Source organism: Anolis sagrei, chromosome 5 (assembly GCF_037176765.1).
Source record: "Anolis sagrei isolate rAnoSag1 chromosome 5, rAnoSag1.mat, whole genome shotgun sequence".
Taxonomy (NCBI): domain Eukaryota; kingdom Metazoa; phylum Chordata; class Lepidosauria; order Squamata; family Dactyloidae; genus Anolis; species Anolis sagrei.
In genome coordinates this window covers 193,451,824-193,474,595 of record NC_090025.1, presented here as the reverse complement: position 1 = coordinate 193,474,595, position 22,772 = coordinate 193,451,824, and the positions used below count along the sequence as shown (strand labels likewise).

General features: G+C 45.9%; 1 protein-coding gene across 1 annotated transcript in view; it reads right to left on the bottom strand.

The window, feature by feature from the left end:
* Positions 1 to 5,495: 5,495 nt before the first annotated feature.
* The window catches only part of LRGUK (leucine rich repeats and guanylate kinase domain containing), a 109,111-nt gene continuing 91,834 nt past the window's right edge, over positions 5,496 to 22,772 (bottom strand). Inside the window, exons 18-20 of the mRNA XM_060776409.2 lie at positions 16,987 to 17,124; positions 9,010 to 9,122; positions 5,496 to 6,086 (exon numbers count right to left, since the gene is read on the bottom strand). Coding sequence (XP_060632392.2) covers positions 5,908 to 6,086; positions 9,010 to 9,122; positions 16,987 to 17,124 — 430 coding nt within the window. The 3' untranslated portion in view covers positions 5,496 to 5,907. The remainder of the gene's footprint in view (positions 6,087 to 9,009; positions 9,123 to 16,986; positions 17,125 to 22,772) is intronic.

Sequence of the window (22,772 nt, the reverse complement as noted above, 5' to 3'; positions counted from 1 at the left end):
TGTATTTGTATACCGCCTTTCTCAACCCAAAGGTGACTCAAGGCAATTATAAATGGAAGTGATGTGAATGGGGACATGCCAAAACGTCATGTTGCTGTTGTTATTAATACCTAGATTCAGAATCCTAGAACGAAGAGATATCGTGAGCTATCCAGTCCAATCCCATTCTGCCAAGAAGCAGGAATATTGCATTCAAAGCACCCCTGACAGATGGCCATCCAGCCTCTGCTTAAAAGCTTCCAAAGAAGAGCCTCCACCACACTCCGGGGCAGAGAGTTCCACTGCTGAACGGCTCTCACAATCAGAAAGTTCTTCCTCATGTTCAGGTGGAATCTCCTTTCCTGTAGTTTGAAGTCATTGTTCTGTGTCCTTGTCTCCAGGGCAGCAGAAAACAAGCCTGCTCCCTCTTCCCCATGATTTTCCCTCATATCTTGATCATAGAATCCTAGAGTTGGAAGAGACCTCATGGGCCATCCAGTCCAACCCCCTGCCAAGAAGCAGGAATATTGCATTCAAATCAATCCTGACAAATGGCCATTCAGCCTCTGTTTAAAAGCTTCCAAAGAAGGAGCCTCCACCACAGAGAGTTCCACTGCTGAACGGGGCAAAGAGTTCCACTGCTGAATGGCTCTCTCAGTCAGGAAGGTCTTCCTCATGTTCAGATGGAATCTCCTCTCTTGTAGCCCTCCTCATGTCTCCTCTCTGCCTTCTTTTCTGCAGGGTAAACATGCCCAGCTCTTTAAGCCGCACCTCATAGGGCTTGTTTTCCAGACCCTTGATCACTTCTGACAGACCTCTCAAAAATGTTTTTGTCGTGTCAGGAGCAACTTGAGAAACTGCAAGTCGCTTCTGGTGAGAGAGAATTGGCCGTCTGCAAGGATGTTGCCAGGGGACACCCGGATATTTTTGATGTTTTATCATCCTTGTGGGAGGCTTCTCTCATGTCCCCGCATGAGGAGCTGGAGCTGATAGAGGGAGCTCAACCGCCATCTCTGTGGATTTGAACCTGTGACCTATTGGTCTTCAGTCCTGCTGGCACAAGGGTCCAAAACTTTCTCTTTGAATTTTTAGAGTTCTATCTGGTGACGGAGAGCCGTTAGTTCGAAGAAAAAGAAAAGCCACCGGGGGCTCCTTACATCTCAAAATGCCAGCCACAGATACAAACAATACATCAGTATTTTTCACTGTTTGCCTCTCTTGTGAGTTCCTCTGTCATTTTATATCGGCCATAGAGTGCTCAATGATTGCCATGATTTGCCAGGGATAATTGTGATTAATCCTGTTATCATTCTCAGCTGCTTTTCAATCGCCCCAGGTGCCTCTTGCATTCTCTCACTTTAATTGCTGCAAATCCAGTTCAAAAACAGATCACGGGCAACTCAGTTGAAACCCTCACCCTTTCCAGTAGATTTAGGCAAAAGCAAAAGGCTGCGGCCTCTGCTAGCTTTTGTTTTCTTCCTCATTGGCCACCTCAACGACCACATAGACCCCAGTTGTCACTTCTGAAATATGTAGTCCCTGGCGGCACAGTGGGTTAAACCCTTGTGCCGGCAGGACTGAAGACTGAGAGGTTGCAGGTTTGAATTCGAGGAGAGGCGGATGAGCTCCCTCTATCAGCTTCAGCTCCTCCTGCAGGGACATGAGAGAAGCCTCCCACAAGGATGATAAAACATCAAAAAATCATCCAGGCGTCCCCTGGGCAACGTCCTTGCAGACAGCCAATTCTATCACACCAGGAGCGACTTGCAGTTTCTCAAGTTGCTCCTGACATGACAAAAAAAACAACAACAAAACTTCTGAAATGTGGGCGGATGTGCCATAACGAATGAGACAGGGTTTCCATTCATTGCCTGAATTAACAAATGTTAACTCAATCCTGATAGAAGCACAAACCGCAGGGTTGGAACAATCCCTGAGCAACTGGCATCAAGAGCTCTGGTCCCCATCTGATGGAAGCACACCTTTGGAATGGCAATTGCGCAGGTATTGCAAAGAAACAAAATGCATCCCCCGCTGCGCTTTCTATATATAGATCCATTTTAAAGGCACCTTTTTGTGAGCGCTTAGTATTCCTCACACACAGCGTTAACTGGCAAACAGCATGAGAAAGGGGATAATGGTGCTAATGCGTGTGAGTCATGGCTTGGTCCCCCGTTTCTTTTGAATGTCACACCAGGAGAGGCATAAACGTCTTTTGGAGTTCTGCTCCTGTATTAACTGCAAGAAGAAAAGTTTGCGAAAGGCATGTTGCAAAATGCATGAAGCCACACCAGATTGCCTGCTTCCCAAACCGGCAGGCTTTGGGAACCTTGCATTGTGCCCACAATGCAGTTCCTAAGCCTTGCACATACTTGGTGAAAGCTCTGCAGCTCGTATTTGAAAGCTCCCTGCTTTGGGAATGGCTCCCAGCTGGTTCATCTTGAACCCTCTTCATGCTCCTTGGAGATTGAAAGGGAGAGAGAGAGAGACCTGGGTCTGGAGAACAAGCCCTATGAGGAGCGGCTTAAGGAGCTGGGCATGTTTAGCCTGAAGAAGAGAAGGCTGAAAGGAGATATGATAGCCATGTATAAATATGTGAGAGGAAGTCACAGGGAGGAGGGAGCAAGCTTGTTTTCTGCTTCCTTGGAGACTAGGACGCGGAGCAATGGCTTCAAACTACAAGAGAGGAGATTCCATCTGAATATGAGGAAGAACTTCCTGACTGTGAGAGCTGTTCAGCAGTGGAACTCTCTGCCCCAGAGTGTGGTGGAGGCTCCTTCTTTAGAGGCTTTTAAACAGAGGCTGGATGGCCATCTGTCAGGGGTGATTTGAATGCAATATTCCTGCTTCTTGGCAGAATGGGGTTGGACTGGATGGCCCAAGAGGTCTCTTTCAACTCTTTGATTCTATGATTTTATGACCGTCTTTTGGAGGCAGCACACATCTCTGAGTAGTTGGCCTTGGGATCCATTTATTCCCTCTCAGTCACAACGGCTCACAATTCAAATAGAATAACCATCGGGTTGTTGTAGGTTTTTTGGGGCTATATGGCCATGTTCTAGAGGCATTCTCTCCTGACGTTTCGCCTGCATCTATGGCAAGCATCCTCCGGATGCTTGCCATAGATGCAGGCGAAACGTCAGGAGAGAATGCCTCTAGAACATGGCCATATAGCCCCAAAAAACCTACAACAACCCAGTGATTCCAGCCATTAAAGCCTTCGATAATACATAGAATAACCCTCTTTATTTGGCATAGATATATTTAAAAGCCCCTTTTCTACCCATTTTATATTCTACCTATTTTTGAGATTCAAGAGTAATAGTGGAGAGGATGTGGAGCTGACTGCTTGCAACCCAGCGTTTCCAACAGATGGGCTCCGTCACACAGATTTTTGAAAAGCCATGGCTGGCATCCAAAGGAGGCAGGAGGCCAACGTTTGCCTCCAGAGCTCATCATCTGAGTCCTTGGAGGAGGAGGTGGGGTTCTCCGACTTCACAACAAAACCCAGGCCTGAAAATAAAACCCATCTTTAGAACTGTTGTACTTACTTACTTACTTACTTACTTAGGCAATCCCTCATAGCCCGAGGATGATGGCCCTCCAAGTCTTGGCAGTGGATACATAGATGGCTGTGGAGACCTATTCTTGATCTGCATGTTCTGTAGTGAGGACATCAGGTTCCAAGAGGAAGGTGGTCCTGGTAAGGCTTGAGGCGCCTCTTCCTCTTGGCCTCTTCCTCTTCGAATTCTGCAGCACTGCTGGTCACAGCTGACCTCCAGTTAGAGCACTCAAGGGTCAGAGCTTCCCATTTCTCGGTGTCAATGCCACAGTTTTTAAGGTTGGCTTTAAGCCCATCTTTCAATCTCTTTTCTTGTTCACCAAAATTATGTTTCCCATTCTTGAGTTCGGAGTATAATAACTGCTTTGGGAGACAGTGATCAGGCATTCAGACAACGTGGCCAGTCCAGTGGAGTTGATGGTGTAGGACCATGATGGCGAACCTATGACACATGTGTCAGCACTGACACGCATAGCCATTTTCAATGACATTTCATCCTCGGCTCCTACACCAGCATTTTTCTATAATGCCGAGATATATGGCATTATAGAAAAAGCAGGTAAGTTAAATAATTAGTTTTAGGTTTATTAAATACAGTTGTATATTACAATAATATATTTTGTTATTAAACTAGAAATATCATGAAATTATGGGTTTTTTCTCGAAGTGACACCCCACTTGAGTTATGCTTGGTTTTTTGGCGAGTATTGACACAGCAAGCTCAAAAGGTTGCCCATCATTGGTGTAGGAGCATCGCTTCAATGCTGATGATCTTTGCTTCTTCAAGCATGCTGACGTTTGTCCGCCTGTCGTCCCAAGAGATTTGCAGGATTTCCCGGAAGCAACACTGATGGAATCGTTCTATAAGTTGAGTGTGACATCTGTAGACAGTCCATGTTTTGCAGGCGTAGAGCAGGGTTGGGAGGACAATAGCTTTATAAACAAGCCCCTTGGTCTTCCTAAGGATGTCCTGATCCTGAAATACTCTCTGCTTCATTTGCAAAAATGCTGCACTTGCAGAGCTGTTGTATTCCTGCTATTAGGAATTTTCTGTGTGCCCAGGAGGGAGTCTCTCATTTGGTATCAGCCACTGATTGAGGTTCTGGGTTTGAGCCTGCCACTTTTGGACTCTCGCTTGCTGAGGTGTTCCAGCGAGTGTCTCTATAGATCTTAGAAAACTATTTCTTGTTTTACGTCGGCATGCTGGCCGATACCCAAACAGGGGATGGGCTGGAGATGCCTCTGCCTTGGTCCTTTCACTATTGGCTGCTACTTCCCGACGGATGTCAGGTGGTGCAATACCGGCTAAACAGTGTAATTTCTCCAGTGGTGTAGGGCGCAGACACCCCATGATAATGTGGCATGTCTCATTAAGGGCCACATCTACTGTTTTAGCGTGTTCCACACTGGGCATGCATACTCAGCAGCCGAGTAGCATAGCGCAAGGGCAGATGTCTTCACTGTGTCTGGTTGTGATCCCCAGGTTGTGATCCCCAGGTTGTGCCAGTCAGCTTTCGTATGGTATTGTTTCTACCAGGGGACATGAGAGAAGCCTCCTCGCAGGATTGCAAGATATACAGGTGTCCCCTGGGCAACGTCTTTGTAGGCGGCTGATTTTCTCACACCAGAAGCGACTTGCAGCATGCAAACCAGCTTCTTCTGCCCAGACATCACAATACAAAAGTGCTATCTGGTAAAATCCAAAGGCAAATCTCTCAAGCGGACTTTTGCCGTACTAATCACTGTCGCCATGACAACAGGTGTTTTAGCTTTCTCCAATTCCATTTTACTTACCTGGATTATTGACCGTTTCTGACCTGGGTCCTTTTCTGAAGGGGAAAGCAGCCACGGAGCCCACGGTCTGCCACTTTCAGCAAAGGAAGGATGTCCTTTATTGGAAATGGGGTGGCTTAGTACAACTTGTGAGAAATGCTGAACTGAAATAACGCAAGACTCGCATGTCACATTCATTTAATTTATAGCAAAACGGCAAGCTACTTCCATCCTGTCGGGAAAAAAGTCTCTCCCTATCTCTGAGATGATTATCGGTCTGTCTTCTGATAAAGGAAGGTAGAAAAGGTTATAGCAAGTCTCTTAGGTGACGAAGGCGAAAGGGAAGCGTCAGCATCACAGGAGACAGAAGGACTTACATATACATACATTATATATTAATTTAGAAAAATTACTCTCCCAAACTCAAATGGCTTTGGGATCTTTTCAAGAAAAAGGTGCAAAAACCTACAGATGTCCTCCTTGAGATTTTTTTTTCTTTGCCATGGGACCACACCAAGGTTTTGGCATCTAGAAAGTGAGTGGGCCTCTGCTGATCTGACCCTGAGGCTAGAGAAAGAGAGGGAGGAGGGAGGCTAAGGCCTCTGGCAGGGCAGCTGGGCTTCGGAGGCAGACACGGGCTTCTTCCTCCCCGAAGGGATGGGGGGAAGCACCGGCTTGGTGTTGGACCCGGGGCGGACGACGACTTGTGGGATGTGCGGAGAAGGAGGCTTGCGCTTGGTCCTCTTCTCTCTGGTCGCAGGGTGGTCTGGCTCTGCTTCAAAAAGGGAAAGGGATTAGGGATGAGAAAGGACCAAAGACGGTGGTCTAGAAGGAAATGGAAAACAATCTAAGCCTTGGGTTGTTGAACGTAGGTCTTTTGGGCTGTCAGGCCATGCTCTAGAAGTATTCTCTCCTGACGTTTCAGCGGCATCGGTGGCAAGCATCCTCGGAGGTTGTGAGGATGCTTGCCACAACCTCTGAGGATGCCTGCCACAGATGCAGGCGAAACGTCAGGGGAGAATACTTCTAGAGTATGGCCATAGAGCCCGAAAAACCTACAATAACCCATGAAAGCCTTCAACAATATAATCTAAGCCTTATTGAAGCCTTGTCAAAGGCTTTCATGGCCAGAATGGCTGGGCTGTTGTGAGTTTTTCAGGCTGTATGGCCATGTTCCAGTAGTATTCTCTCCTGACATTTTGTCTGCATCTGTGGCAGGAATCCTCAGAGGTCTGTTGGAAGTGAGGCAAATGGAATCCACAGATAGATCAATAGATAGATAGATGATAGATAGATAGATAGATAGATAGATAGATAGATAGAGTGCAGGTACAACTGCACCAGGAGCTCCAATTTTGTTTGCTTTGCATTTAATGTTTGTTATAGTCCTAAGTTTCAGGCACTCTGCAGATAGGTGGCTTCTTTTGGCTGCAATCATAGGGCAAGCCACCTGTCAATTATAGTTAGGTTCCCTGGTCCTGCCCCCTTTTTGGGTTTTAGAGGGAATAGGAGCCATTTTGAGTTCAGTCCACACAGAGAAGCCTTTCACACAGGACATAAAACCAAGAGCTCCTGTAGAAATCTTCGTCTTCTACGGCTTGGCTGGGGAGATATACAGCCCACAGCTTGGCTGGGGAGATATACAGATACACAGCCCTACAGTTCCTTTGCTGAAAGACTTCAGTCAGCCATCACGGAAACCTGATTTCTTTTTCCCCTGGTAAGGGTCCGCTTGGTAAGGGTCACTTGCGGAAGCCAGAAGTAGTTGGTACCGGTTGCAGGGGCTCCACGCCAACAGAGGCAAAGACAGACTGCCCAGATTAGAAGTTAAGGATTTCCCCATTAGTTACAGTTAAGAAGATAGTGCCTGTTCCCTGTGGACAAGCTTGAGAGAGAGCCAATAGACTGCTAAGAAAGCCTCAAAGTACCTGTTTGTTTTCATTAATAAAGAACTTTGTTGAACCTTTAAGCAATCTAACGACTCTGTTTTAAGGAAATCCAAAGGCCTTTAATCTGAGGCAGCCCCAGCGTCCCGTTGGGCACACAGAATTTCTGTCCTGTCTACAGTCTTATGCACAGGTCCAGCGTGCGACTGCACAGATAGATACACACACACACACTCACACTCCACTTAGAAGCATAGAATCAGAGTTGGAAGAGACCTTGTGGGCCATCCAACCCCATTCTGCCAAGAAGCAGGAAAATCACATTTAAAGCACCCCTGACAAATGGCCATCCAGCCTCTGCTTAGAAGCCTCCAAAGAAGGAGACCCCACCACACTCTAGGGCAGAGAGTTCCACTGCTGAGCAGCTCTCATAGTCAGGAAGCTCTTCCTCGTGTTCAGATGAAATCTCCTTTCTTTCCTGTAGTTCGAAGCCATTGTTCCATGTCCTAGTGTCCAGGGCAGCAGAAAACAAGCCTGCTCCCTCCTCCCTATGGTTTTCTGCTCCCATTTTGATCCCATGGTCCTTATCATGTCTCCTCTCAGCCTGAGAGGAAGCCACAGGGAGGAGGGAGCAAGCTTGTTTTCTGCTTCCTTGGAGACTAGGACGCAAAATAATGGCTTCAAACTGCAAGAGAGGAGATTCCATCTGAACATGAGGAAGAACTTCCTGACTGTGAGAGCCGTTCAGCAGTGGAACTCTCTGCCCCGGAGTGTGGTGGAGGCTCCTTCTTTGAAGGCTTTTAAACAGAGGCTGGATGGCCATCTGTCAGGGGTGATTTGAATGCAATATTCCTGCTTCTTGGCAGAATGGGGTTGGACTGGATGGCCCAGGAGGTCTCTTCCAACTCTTTGATTCTATGATTCTCTTCTTCAGGATAAACATGCTCAGCTCTTTAAGCCACTCCTCATAGGACTTGTACTCTAGACCCCTGATAACTTCCAACAGACCTCTCAAGATACCGGTGAGAATGCTACTGGACCCAAAAATTCACAGCAACCCAATCAAGAGATCACTCAACATGCAGCATTTCTTTAGAAGTCAAGATACAACTGGTTGGCTTTGGAAGGACATTCTCTCTGTGTACTTCAAGAAGTACTCTGTTTACTATCGGTTTAAGAAGAGTATTGAAAAGCTAGGTTGGCAGAAGCTGGGGCTAACAGCGGGAGCTCACCACCTATCCCTGAATTTGAGCTGGTGACATTTCGGTCAGCAAGTTCAGCAGCTCAGCGGTTTAACCCACTGCACAAATCTGAGTAGATCAATAGGTACCACTCCGGTGGGAAGGTAACGACGCTCTATGCAGTCATGCAGCCGCATGACCTTGGAGGCGTCTATGGACAATGCTGGCTCTTTGGCTTAGAAATGGAGATGAGCACCAACCCCGAGAGTTGAACATGACTGGACTTAATGTCAGGGGAAAACCTTTACTTTTGCCTAATGAAAAGCTAAAATTTGATAAAGATGATGACAGATCTGAAAACTAAACCATCGTGCTCCAGGGGGAAGGAAACGAAGGGTGCCTCCCGTCCATGTGTGTATCCTTGTTTATCTTCCCTGTAGCTATCTCTGGCTGCTATTCCATGGTTTGGATTGTCTCTTTTTCTCCTCCAGAACACCAAGCAGCAACAACCTGGCTTAACAGCTGCTGTGGGAAAGATGTGGAACTTTGCGCTATGCTCTAGTGTAGGATCCTGGTGTGTGAGCTACTTCTTTTGCAACCAGCTTAGCATTCAAACCATTGATCCCACCTGTTTGGTCCTGCTCGGTGGTAGTCTCATCGGTCGACAAACGAGTGTAACCTGCTGGTGACCGGGGAGATGATCTTCTGGATGAAAACGTTCGAGCCGAGGACATTTTGGAACTGAGAGAAGAAAGGGTCACGTGAAAAATCTAGGAAAGTCAAACTCAGGTGACAAAGATTCATTAGAAGAAAACCAAACAAGAACAGGGGAATTCCAGACAAGAAACAATCCGGGCAGCTAATCGCCTCCCAACAAAGGTTTCCCCCAGGCAGTAAGCAGCGAGACCTTGGCAGAAAGGAGTTGGATGGCCCTCGAGGTCTCTTCCAACTCAATGACTATGGTTCTTCTCTGTTTGAGGCAAGTGTGAATGTTGCCATTGGCCATCTTGATTAGCATTGAATGGCCAAGCAGGAATCACCCAGTCTTTGAAGCTGTAAGGCCATTCAATGCTAATCAAGCTAGCCAATGGCAACATTCACACCTGCCTCAGACAAGAGGTTTTTTTTCCCACCCTGGACATTCCCCAGATATTTAAATCCAATTTTCTTTGTTTCCAACACATCTCACAACTGTCATGTATCATGTTCTGCAGTTGTTGGTGGTTGGTGGTGGTAGGCCTAGCAGTTGGTGATGGAAGGGTTAATGAAAGTCTTAGTTCTAAAGGGTTGAGTAATCTGTAAGTAAGAGTTCATGGGTGAAAGCAATTCAGGGTGGAGGGATGCAAGAGATGGCTTGCAGCTGGGTGTTTCTGGGTATAAGGAGCTAGTCTTGGGACTGATCTTTGGGAGAAAAGTATTTGTCATATTTTGGTGGTAGATGCTGCTGGTATTCCCCCAGGTTGGTGGATTTTTGGTATCCTAGCCTGTCTCTTGAATCCTTGGAACCCTGGAACCTTGAATCTTTGGACTGGCTTTTGACTACGGTATAGACTCTTGATCCCTGGACTTTGCTTATTGAACTCTCGGTGTTTGACTACTGGACTGGACCTTTTGACCACGGAGTTATCTTGAACCTGCAACAGCATTTGCTGTCAGTTTTGTTTTATATTCTGTGGATAAGTGCTATCTTTATGTTTTATGTTTTGGACTATTAAAACAGCCAGAAAGTAAGTGCTGCTTTAATTCAATTGTTTAACACAAACTGGGAGTTTGTTTGGTTCATCTCTACCTGAATAAGGCAGAGCCCTGGCATCGTGATAACCTTGAATCTCTGGGCTGGCTTTTGACTACGGAATAGATTCTTGATCCCTGGACTTTGCTTATTGAACACTCGACGTTTGACCACTAGACTGGACCTTTTGACTACGGTGTTATCTTGAACCTGCAACAGCATTTGCTGTCAGTTTTGTTTTATATTCTGTGGCTGAGTGCTATCTTTATGTTTTATGTTTTGGACTATTAAAACAGCCAGAAAGTAAGTGCTGCTTCAATTCAGCCATTTAACACAAACTGGGAGTTTGTTTGGTTCATCTCTACCTGAATAAGGCAGAGCCCTGGCATCGTGACAACAACCTCTGAGGATGCAGGCAAAAAGTTAGGAGAGAATGCTTCTGGAACATGGCCAGACAGCCTGGAAAACTCACAGCAAGCCAAAACAAAAATGGCTACCTTTGGTGTCCATGAGTAAAAACAAAATCCAACTAAAATGTGGCTAAATTACAGCCCAGTGTTCCTGATATGTCTGCACTCCCAAATAGCCGTATCTCATGATGTGGAAGTTGTGATCCATGCTCTCTTACAGAAGGCATTAAGAATGTATGACCTTCCATAAGAAACTCCTGTCATGCTCCTACCATTGCAACCAATACGAACTGGGCCATTTCCCCATTGCTGCCTTTAGCATGCATTAGGAATGCTAGACCGACCGCGTTTGCTGCTTCTGTAGTCCAGCCACCGTTGCGTCTCCCAGATGCACAACTACTACCAGACTTAGTACGCTGAATGAATGTGGGCCAAGGGCAAGGCTAGCTCATCATCCGTTTGCCTCCATGCCGGGCCAAAGGTTTGGGCTCCTCTTCCTTTTACAGATTCCTCTTCTTTGCAACCCTACCACCTAATAAGACGCAGTGGGATCAAAAGTGCCAAGGCATTGCATCCTTAAGCAAACGCTGACCAAAGGCATGCCGTTATTATCTACCTCGGTCTCCCGGTGGGATTGCTGCCTTTCGGTGCAGCGGAGTAGAGGAAAGGCTCAGGGATCTCACCTTTGTCTGGTGGACCTTCACCTCGTCATCATTATAATCTCTAAGCAAGCTAATCATCTTGAAACAGAAAAGGCTCACAAAACAATACCACCATATTGCACTTACCAGGACATTTTTTAAACTTTACCCGTCCTTTGATCCCAAGCGATGGAAGCATGGCATTTAGAATGAAACTGTGTTATGTTTAAGAAATGAGTGCAAGGGAGAGCGGGGCCAATGCTGCAATCCTCTTTAGCCCCATGGCTCAAAGGCCTAGTGCAGTGGTTCCCTCCCTTCCTAAAGCCATGACCCCTGAATACAGTTCCTCATGTTGTGGGGACCCTCAACCATAACATTATTTCCGTTGATACTTCATAACTAATTTGGCTACTGTTATGAATCGTAAACCACCACCTCCTCCTGAGAAAAATGTATAATATCACAAAAGACTACCACCTTACCCGCCTCATAGGAAATCTGCTACAAAACAGGAGCTTTTTTGTTGAGTTCCAGAGCCAAGGAAGCAGATGGCGGAAACAGATTCAAATTCAAAATATTTATTTAGGTCATTGACCAGCACAGGAAATAGTGTCACATTTCCAGACAAACCTGGCATGTTTGGTACATTAAAAATATAAATATAACTACTAAAAACACAATATGGGTGAGGGAGCAGAAGGGGGAACAGGGTAAAAACATACAATGCCCAGATCCATCACCAAATTGTAGATTCAGGGAAGAAGATTACTGGACACACAGTTGACTTTTGGAACTAGTCATTCCCTGGCGGATTTTGTATGCTGCTGCACAGAACTTTGCGACATTGTAGGTTGTAGCTGAATTAGTATCTGCAAGTAGCAGGGAGGTATAAAATTGTCCTGAATGGCCTGGGTGCTTGTCTATCAGAGGTAAGATAAGCCTGGCACGGGTATCCCTGTAGAACGGGCACTGAAGGAGCACATGTTCTATTGTTTCCACATGACCCGAGTCACAGGGGCAGAGTCTCTCTGGGAAAGGGATCTTCCAGTAGCGGCCTTCGAGTACAGCTGATGGGATAGCGTGGCATCGGGCCAGGGTGAAAGCCCTTCGATGAATAGGAACCTCTAAGTATGTTAAATATGCCATAGGGGAGGCAAGGTATCTGCTGTCTTCACTGATAAGGAAGGTTGGAGCCGAGGCCAGATCTAGTTGGCGCTCTGTGTCTGTGATATGTTGTTTAATAAGTGCTTTGGCTTGATTGTAATCCATAGCTAATAGTAGACCTGGAGAAAATCCCAACGAGGAGATTTTGGATGCTACCGCCTGCTTCCATGTGGATTGGAAGTCATCCTCCATGGTTAGTGATGGCGGAAACAGAAGAAAGGCCTGCCTCAGGGGAGCGTGCTTGCTCCATCCATGTTCAACATCTACACAAATGACCAGCCACTGCCAGAAGTGGACAGAGAGTTTCATCTATGCTGATGATCGTGCCATTACTGCTCAAGCAAGGAGCTTTGAGATGGTTGAACAGAAGCTCTCTGAAGCTCTAGGTGCTCTTACTGCCTATTACAGGGAAAACCAGCTGATCCCCAACCCATCCAAAACACAGGCATGTGCTTTTCATCTCAAGAACAGAGAAGCATCCCGAGCTCTGAGGATCACCTGGGAAGGAATCCCACTGGAGCATTGCAGCGCACCCAAGTACCTGGGAGTCACTCTGGACCATACTCTGACCTACAAGAAGCACTGCCTGAATATCAAGCAAAAGGCGGGAGCTAGAAATAATATCATATGAAAGCTGACTGGCACAACTTGGGGATCACAACCAGATACAGTGAAGACAACTGCCCTTGCGCTATGCTACTCCGCTGCTGAGTATGAATGCCCAGTGTGGAACACATCTCGCCACGCTATAACAGTGGATGTGGCTCTGAATGAGACATGCCGCATTATCACGGGGTGTCTGCGCCCTACACCACTGGAGAAATTACACTGCTTAGCCAATATTGCACCACCTGACATCTGCCGGGAAGTAGCAGCCAATAGTGAAAGGACCAAGGCAGTGACATCTCCAGATCTCCTGTTTGGGTATCAGCCAGCATGCCAACGACTTAAATCAAGAAATAGTTTTCTAAGATCTACAGAGGCACTTGCCGGAACACCTCAGCAAGCGAGAGTCCAAATGTGGCAGGCTCAAACCCAGAACCTCAATCAATGGCTGATACCAAATGAGAGACTCCCCCCTGGGCACAAAGAAGACTGAGTGACTTGGAAGGCGCTGAACAGACTGTGCTCTGGCAAAACAAAATAAAACAAAAACAGAAAACAGGCTACTAAAGTGTATGGACCACTGTTTTTTCTCTGGGCAACTGGCCATCTGGATATGACTGGACCTTCGTCATTGGCTGTGAGTTTGTTTTCATATCAGGAGCAACTTGAGAAACTGCAAGTCGCTTCTGGTGTGAGAGAATTGGCCGTCTGCAAGAATGTTGCCCAGGGGACACTTGGATGTTTGATGTTTTACCATACTTGTGGGAGGCTTCTTTCATGTCCCCGAATGGGAAGCTGGAGCTGACAGAGGGAGCTCCATCCGCTCTCCTCGGATTCAAACCGCTGACCTATTGGCACAAGGGCTTAACCCACTGTGTTACCATGATGATGGAATGGAAACCTACCAACATACGAAGAGGAACAGGACTCTACTTATACCAGGCACATGCAAACTTTGGTCCTCCGGGTGTTTTGGACTTCAACTCCCACAATTCCTAACAGCCTACCGGCTGTTAGGAATTGTGGGAGTTGAAGTCCAAAACACCCAGAGGGCTGAAGTTTGCCTGTGCCTGCTCTACAAGGCTGAAGGTGCTTCATTTCTTCCGTAACCTGTTTCAAAATGGAAAACACACACACAAAGCAGACAGTTCGGTTTCTTGCAAGCTTGCTTCACAATTGATTTCCCACAAGTACATCAGGAGCATTATATGCAAGCATTGGCAGTGCTAATGTGACAAAGCGGTAAGAGGAAAGTACAATTCCACAACCCACAACGGAACGCAGGAGCCTCAGAGCGTTTTTGCCTCCTTCAGCAGCCTTGACAGCAGAGAGATAATCCCAGAGCAGCTTATTATCCTAACTCCCCGCCACATTTTTTGGCTTCTTCCTGCAGCGCAGGTAAGGGAGGCGCAAACTCACCCGCAGCTGGCTGCAAGATCTTTGCAGATGGCTAATTAAAACCATGTAAACAGGAGAAAATAGGCAGCACGGGTTGGGAGGGGGGCACCAGGGAAGTGGGGTAGATCATCTGGCCTCTCGCTGCCTTAAAAGTTGTTATTTGCAAGAAAATGTGGCAAAAAACCCCAAAATTAGAGATAGTCCCATTGAATTTAGTCTAGTTTAGTCCGAGATACTCGCAGGAACACCTCAGCAAGCAGCAGGCATGCAATGCAATGCAACCTGAGCCCCGCCACATGCACACTGGAGGACCTTCTTGCGGCAACACCAGAGGCACTCCAAGTGGCCAGATACTGGTCAAAGGACATTTAATCAACTACCAAGCTTGCAAACTTTGTGTTTTGTCTGTCTGTTTGTTTTGTTAAAAATGTAATACAAATATCTGGTTGCTCCTGATACAATAAATAAATAAATAACCTCAGCAAGCAAGAGTCCAAAAGTGGCAGGCTAAAATCTCAGGTCATGGCTGATACCAAATGAGAAACTCCCCCCTGGGCATACAGAAGACTAGGCGACTTGGAAGACGCTGAACAGACTGCGCTCTGGCACCACGAGATGCAGAGCCAACCTTAAAAAATGGGGCACAAAGTGGAATCCATGACATGAGAATGTGGAGAAGAGCAAACCACAGATGACCTATTACACTGATTCTCAACCTTCCTAATGTCGCGACCCCTTAATACAGTTCCTCATGTTGTGGTGAGCCCCAACCATAAAATTATTTTAGTTGTTACTTCATAACTGTTATTGTAATGTAAATATCTGATATGCAGGATGTATTTTCATTCACTGGACCAAATTTGGCACAAATATCCAATATGCCCAAATTTGAATCCTGCTGGGGTTGGAGGAGGGATTGATTTTGTCATTTGGGATTTGTAGTTGGTGAGATTTATAGTTAACCTACAATCAGAGTACTGTGAACTCCACTAACGATAGAATTGAACCAAACTTGGCACACAGAACTCGCATGACCAACAAAATACTGCAAGGGTTTGGTCGGCATTGACCTTGAGTTTTGGAGTTGTAGTTCACCTACATCAAGAGAGCACTGTGGACTCAAACAATGTTGGATCAGGACCAAACTTGGCATGCGTACTTAATATGCCCAAATTTGAACACTGGTGGAGTTTGGGGAAAATAGACTTGACATTTGGGAGTTGTAGTTGCTGGAATTTATAGTTAACCTACAATCAAAGAGCATTCTGAGCCACACCAATGATAGTATTGGGCCAAATGTATCACATAGAACCCCCATGACAATCAGAAAATAGTGTTTTCTGATGGTCTTTGGTGACCCCTTTGACACTCCCTCACGACCCACACAGGGGTCCCGACCCCCAGGTTGAGAAACATTGACCTATTATAACCTGAGCCTTGCCACATGCACAATGGAGGATCTTCTCACAGCAACACAAGAGGCTCTCCAAGTGGACAGCTCCTGGTCAAAGTACATTTAGTATAATGCCAAGTTTTTAAACTTTGTGTTTTTAAAATATATTTTCAACTGTACCCTTGGTTTGCTTCTGATATTATAAATAAATAGTTTGTTAATTTCCCAAACTGCTTTGGTCACTTCTCCGTGGAATACTGCGTCCAGTTCTGGGCACATCAATCCAAGAAGGATATTTAGACATGCTGAAACATGTCCAGAAAATGGCACTCAAATGTATTGCTGAAGGGTTTCATGGCTGGAATCACTGGGTTGCTGTAGGTTTCTCAGGCTGTCTGGCCATGTTCTAGAAGCATTCTCTCCTGATGTTTTGCCTGCATGTATGGCAGGCATCCTCAGAGGTAGTGAGGTCTGTTTGAAACTAGGAAATGTGGGTTTATATATCTGTGGAATAATGTCCAGGGTGGGAGAAAGAACTCTTGTCCATTGGAGGGAGGTGTGAATGTTGCAAATGGCCACCTTGATTAGCATTTAATGGCATTGCAGCCTCAAAGCCTGGCTGGCTGGAGATAACCATGAAAATAAACAAAACCTAGCTAGCAGTACTAAAAAAATAAATCTAAAATCAGGATGGTAAATAAAATACAATACTCAAAGAGCAGGAGTATTCCAGACAAGAATCAACCAGGGCCAACTAAAACCCCCCACAAAGGTTTCCCCCAGGCAGGTACCAGCCAGGCTTTGAAGCTGTAGGGCCATTAAATGCCAGTCAAGGTGGCCATTTGCAACATTCACACGCCTCAAGCAGACAAGAGTTCTTTCTCCCACACTGGATATTCCACAGATATATAAACCTCACTTGCTTAGTTTTTAACAGACCTCACAACCTCTGAGGATGCCTGCCATAGATGCAGGTGAAACATCAGGCGAGAATGCTTCTAGAACATGGCCATACAGCCTGAAAAACCTATTAACAACCCAGCAATCAAAATGGTCCAAGGGCTGGAAACCATGAAACTCAATGAGGAGTGATTTAGAGGGCTATGTTTAGTTTGGAGAAGAGATGGCTGAGAGGGATAGCCATGTTTAAATATTGGGAAGGATGTCACATTGTTTTGGGAAGTAAAAGTTTCCTGCAAAAATCACCTTAATTCTTAGTCAAAGGAAAGCGTAGAAGAAAAATCCTGTTGTCTTGACTCACCTCTGGTCGGGGCTAGTGGATCGGAGGCCAAAGCCGGTGCTGATGGAGCTTTCGGATGATCCCATGGAATTGAAAGAGGGGGGTGGCTCCAGAAAGTGTGCATGTGTGGACACAATTGCGGGGGCGCCAGCAAGATCCCTGCAAGGAGACGTAAACACTGTGTGAAGACCATTTGTGTGTGCAGGCACCACAGCAGAAGAGGACATTTGGCACTGGCCGCCATGCCAAATCTCCTTAGTGTAGATGCACTATGCCAACACGATGCAACTCCGGATTGGAATAGCATGTCAATAACTGGCCATTGTCAGTTAAGCCTTAATATACAATTCACAACTGCTACACACATCAAGGGCAAGATGGATGGATGGCATCCTTGAAGTGATTGGACTGACCTTGAAGGAGCTGGGGGTGGTGACGGCCGACAGGGAGCTCTGGCGTGGGCTGGTCCATGAGGTCACGAAGAGTCGGAGATGACTGAACGAATGAACAACAACACACACATCACACAAGACATGCATGAAGTTACTATTGGCCAAACTCCATTTCTGCTGCTGTCCATAGTATAAAGTTGTTCGCAATGGAACCTTCTCAGCACTGTAGATATAATGGGATTAGATGCCCACCAAAACCAAGTCACTTCAAAGGGCATCAACTTACTCTTACTATCAACTTAGCTTTCAAATCTCCAACCACGATGTTTCTTCTCTCCGTGTTGCGGGAATCTCGTAAAACATTGCTGTAGCTCCCCTACTTCCACCAATCCTCAGCTTGCTCCCTGCATGTGAAAGCCCTTTGTGAAGCACTACTTCTTTCACTTCCCTTGGTTTGTCCTTCAATCCATCCTAAAAACCAATCTTTTCAGTGAGGTATTTGGCTGCAAGGCCATTGTGATCGGCGACATTGAGCATTGGACTACTGGTGCATCTACACTGTGGAAATAATGCAGTTTGACACCACTTGAAGAGCCACGGCTTCATGCAATGGAATCCTGGGATTTGTCATTCGGAGAGCCACCAGCACTCTTTCGCAGGACAGGCTACAGACCTTGTAAAACTACACATCCCCAGGGATCCCTCAGCATTGAGCCATGGCACTTAAAGCGAAGTCAAGCTGCATTAATTATTTAGGATAAAGGTAAAAGGTAGTCCCCTGACATTCAGTCCAGTCATGTCTGACTCTGGGGTGTGGTGCTCATCTCCATTTCTAAGCCAAAGAGCCGGCGTTGTCCATAGACACCTCCAAGATCATGTGGCTGACATGACTGCATGGAGCGCCGTTACCTTCCCACTGGAGCAGTACCTATTGATCTACTCACATTTGCATGTTTTCGAACTGCTAGGTTGGCAGAAGCTAGGGCTGACAGTGGAAGCTCACACCGCTCCCCGGAATTGAACCTGCAACCTTTCGGTCAACAAGCTCAGCAGCTCAGCGCTTTAACCCACTGCGCCACCGGGAGCTCCATGCATTAATTATTTAGTGTGTGTATGTGTGTGTATGTGTGTGTGTGTGTGTGTGTGTGTGTGTGTATTAGGCCTGGGTAACAATGGAAAAATTTGTTTCTAAAATCGATTCGTTTTTTGGGGGTTTTTGTGTTTCGATTTTTAAAAGAATTCCGAAATTTTTCTTTTAAAAAGTTCGATATTTACGAAATTTCATAAATTACAAAACAATACGAAACAATTACGAAACAATAACGAATCGATTCGTTAATGGCGGACGCGACCGCGCAATACGCTAAAAAACCTCCAAATGGGACAGGGGGAACTTCTGAAGCTTCCCTCTTCCTCTGTTGTTGACTGTTGGTGTGATATTTATAATTTTTTTTCACTGATTAAACAAACAACAACTATAAAACTTGCCCCAGACATGCGGAAATAATAACAAAACGATTTCAAAACGATAACGAAACGAATACAAAACGAATTCAAAACAATTACGAAACGAATTTAAAAATTCGTTTCGTTTTTTAGTTGCTCCTGAATGGTTCGTTATCACTTCGTTATAAAAAAAATAACGAATTTTTAACGAACTACGAAATTACGAAACGAAACCGCCCAGCCCTAATATATATATATATATATATATATATATATATATATATATTACAGTATTTCTATTCCACCCTTCTCAACCCGCTGGGGACTCAGGGAGGATTACAATGCACATATACATGGCAAACATTCAATGCCATTTAGACATACAACATATAGAGACAGACACAGAGGCAATTTAACATTCCTGCTTTCCTGTTTCATGAGGATACAATCAATTCTGGCCACAAGGAGGGAGGGGGGCTGTCGTTTCACTGTCCATTTGTGACACTGAGTCCTTGATGGAGTGCTTCCTTATTCTTACGCACACTGCTGGAAGGTTTTTATGGTGTCGTAAATTAGTTAAATTAGCCTCCCCGCATAAAGCAGTACCTAAATTTCCTACTTGACAGATGCAACTGTCTTTCGGGTTGCATAGGTCAACAGAAAGCTAGACTATTAATGGTCAGGAGCTCATTCCAACCCAAGCTGGCTTCAAACTCATGACTTCTCAGTCAGTAGTGATTTAATGCAGCTGGCTACTAACTAGTTGCGCCACAGCCCGATCCTATGACTCTGGGGACCAGGGCTCGACACCCCAATCAGCCCTGGAAACTTGCTGGCTGCCCTTGGGCAAGTCACATTTTCTTAGCAACTGGGGAGAGCAATGGCAAATCCCCTCTCAACAAGCCTGGCCATGAAAACTCCAAGTTCAAATAAATAGCCTGAGGTCTGCCATAAATCCAAACTTACTTGAAAGCACAAGTAAGCAATTTGACTTCAGCCCTTAGTTGTCCTCTCCAACTAAAACAACTGCTTCTGTACATATTAATTTCCTATTACACCTTTTGCTCCCATCCTACCCCCTCATCCTTGTTTCCCACACATTTGTGGGCAGGGACCTGACTCTTTTGCTCCGAACTTCTGAAAAGTGGCGACTCTTTTGTGGGCACTGCATAGCAACAGCGACAACACAGTAGACCTGTGGCCTGCATCTCATTGTGAGAACCAACTCAAGCAAACTCAATCAGTGGGATTTACTGATACACTGACTCACTGTTTGACAACCGATTCAACATATGTACTCCAGCAGAAGTAATGCCTAGGTTGTTGTTGTTGTTCGTTCAGTTGCTTCCTACTCTTTGTGACCTCATGGACCAGGCCAGGCCAGAGTTCCCTGTCGGCTGTGGCCACCCCCAGGGTCTCCTTTAGAGTCAAGCCAGTCACTTCAAGGCTACCACCCACCCATCTTGCCCTTGGTTGGCCCCTCTTCCTTTCTCCTTCCATTTTCCCCAGCATTATTGTCTTCTCCGAGCTTTCCTGTCTTATGATGTGGTCAAAAGACTTCATCTTGGCCTCTACTCTCCTTCCCTCCAATGGGCAGACAGGCATTATTTCCTGGAGGATGGACTGCTTGGATCTTCTCACAGTCCAAGGCACTCTCAGAATTTTACTCCATCGCCACAGTCTCTCTTCCTTTGCTCAGTCTTCCGTATGGTCCAGCTCTCACATCCATAGGTTACTACGGGGAATACCATTGCTTTAACTATGCGGATCTTTGTTGCCAGTGTGATGTCTCTACTCTTCACTATTTTATCAAGCTTGGTCATTGCTCTCCTCCCAAGAAGTAAGCGTCTTCTGATTTCCTGGCTGCCCTCATTTTTGCTCCTAGAAATACAAACCCTGTCCCTGTCTCCACATTTTCTCCCTCTACTTGCCAGTTATCAATCATTCTTGTTGCCATAATCTTTGTTGTTTTTTTTTATGTTTAGCTGCAACCCAGCATTTACAATTTCTTCTTTCACCTTGGTTAGAAATTTCCTCAGCTCCTCATTGCTTTCAGCCATCAAAGTGGTATCATCTGCATATCTAAGGTTGTTAATGTTTCTTCCAGCCATTTTTACCCCAGTCTTGGATTCGTCAAGCCCCGCACATTGCATGATGTGTTCTAAATACAAGTTGAATAGGTTGGGGGAGAGTATACACCCCTGCCATACGCCTTTCCCAATCTTGAACCAGTCTGTTGTTCCTGAAGCTAAATCACAATATTGATCCATCTGTCTGAGTGTCTGTGTGTTGTGATGGGTAGCAGCTCTTCATGGTCTTGCCCCACCCTCCTACTGGAATTGCTAGCACCAATGGCTTGGTGGCTTGCTTTAGTCGCCCTTTGCTTCTGACTGTTGCTACTTGGTCCTTATCCAGATTCCTCAGGAGACAAGGTGGCTTGGCATGCCCATATCACCAAGGGCTTGCCACAATTTATTATGCTCCACACAGTCAAAGGCTTTAGAATAGTCAATAAAACAGAAATAGATGTTTTTCTGCAACTCCCAGCCTTTCTCCATTATCCAGCATCTGGATATTGGCAATCGGGTCTCTCGTTCCTCTGGCTTTTCTAAACCCAGCTTGTCCATCTGGCAACTCTCTCTCCATGTCTTGCTGGAGTCTTCCTTGCAGGATCTTGAGCATTACCTTACTGGCATGAGAAATAAGGGCCACTGTACGATGGTTTGAGCAGTCTTTAGCAATGCCTAGGACTTTAAGACAATTTGATGCCGTCCCGTTTGGTTTTCTTATTGAGTTTTGATAAGAAGCCACAAGGCATTTTCTAGGAAGCCAATTTTGCCCCGTATGCGGCATGGTTAGATCCAGTTCAAACATGGAGGTTGTAGAAAGAAATGGAAACCCATCAGTTCTGATGGAGAAGCCCCAGCGTGGGGGACGTGGCAGGCTTCGGGCAAGGCAGCTTTGCTCCCAGGAGCCGTGGTTCCCGACTGGCAGCCAGCAAGCTGCTCTTCTCAAAGGCCAAGTCATGACTGAAAGCAAATCAACGTCCTTCTGGTTTTCAATCAGATGGTTGAGACAAACATATGTTTTGCACGGCTGGCTGGAGAAAACATTCTGGCCTCTCCCCTCTGAGCAATACATTTCCATTCATCCTGCCTGGCCTTGTTCACTTGGTGCCCCCTGCGTCTCTCAGGCAGAGAAGAGGGCTGGATATAATTTGTTAGCACTCAGGCTTCCGAATCCGTTGCATAAATTCACATATACGATAAATTACATGCACTATTGTGACTTTGTGTTTCCGTACATAGTCTCCAAGTGTCCTGGTTTGGTAGGCACAGCCCCATTTAATCCTCTGCTGTCCCGTATTTTATCTGGTTTTAAAATGCCCCACTTTCTATGTCCTTCTCCCAATTTTTTCCTTTTCTTCTCAACTTACTTCCATTGCTGTAAACTGCGTAAACCTCTCCCCACGGTTTCATGTAGATGTTAAAAAGCATGGGAGACAAAATAGAGCCTTGTGGGACCCCACAGGTCAAAGGCCAGGGATCCGAGCAGGCGTCTCCCAGCTTCACCATCTGGGATCGACCACCAGGAAGGATCAGAGCCACGGCAAAACCGTGCCCCCGAGACCCATCCCAGAGAGTCGACCCAGAAGGATACCATGATCGATGGTATCGAAAGCCGCTGAGATATCCAAGAGAACCAACAAGGTCACACTCCCCCTGTCTAGCTCTCTACGGAGGTCATCCACCAAGGCGACCAAGGCTGTCTCGGTGCCGTGACCAGGCCTGAAACCAGACTGTGACTGATCTAGGTAGTTGATGTCATCTAAAATTTGTGTCTGCATTCAGACTTCCTTGCTTTCTTTTGCATTTTTCAACTGCATTTGCTTATTCTTTGTGTTTGCTGAAGTAAAGCATTTTTCTTTTACTTTCAAGATTGTATTAAGGCTGTTTTTGAAGGGCATCT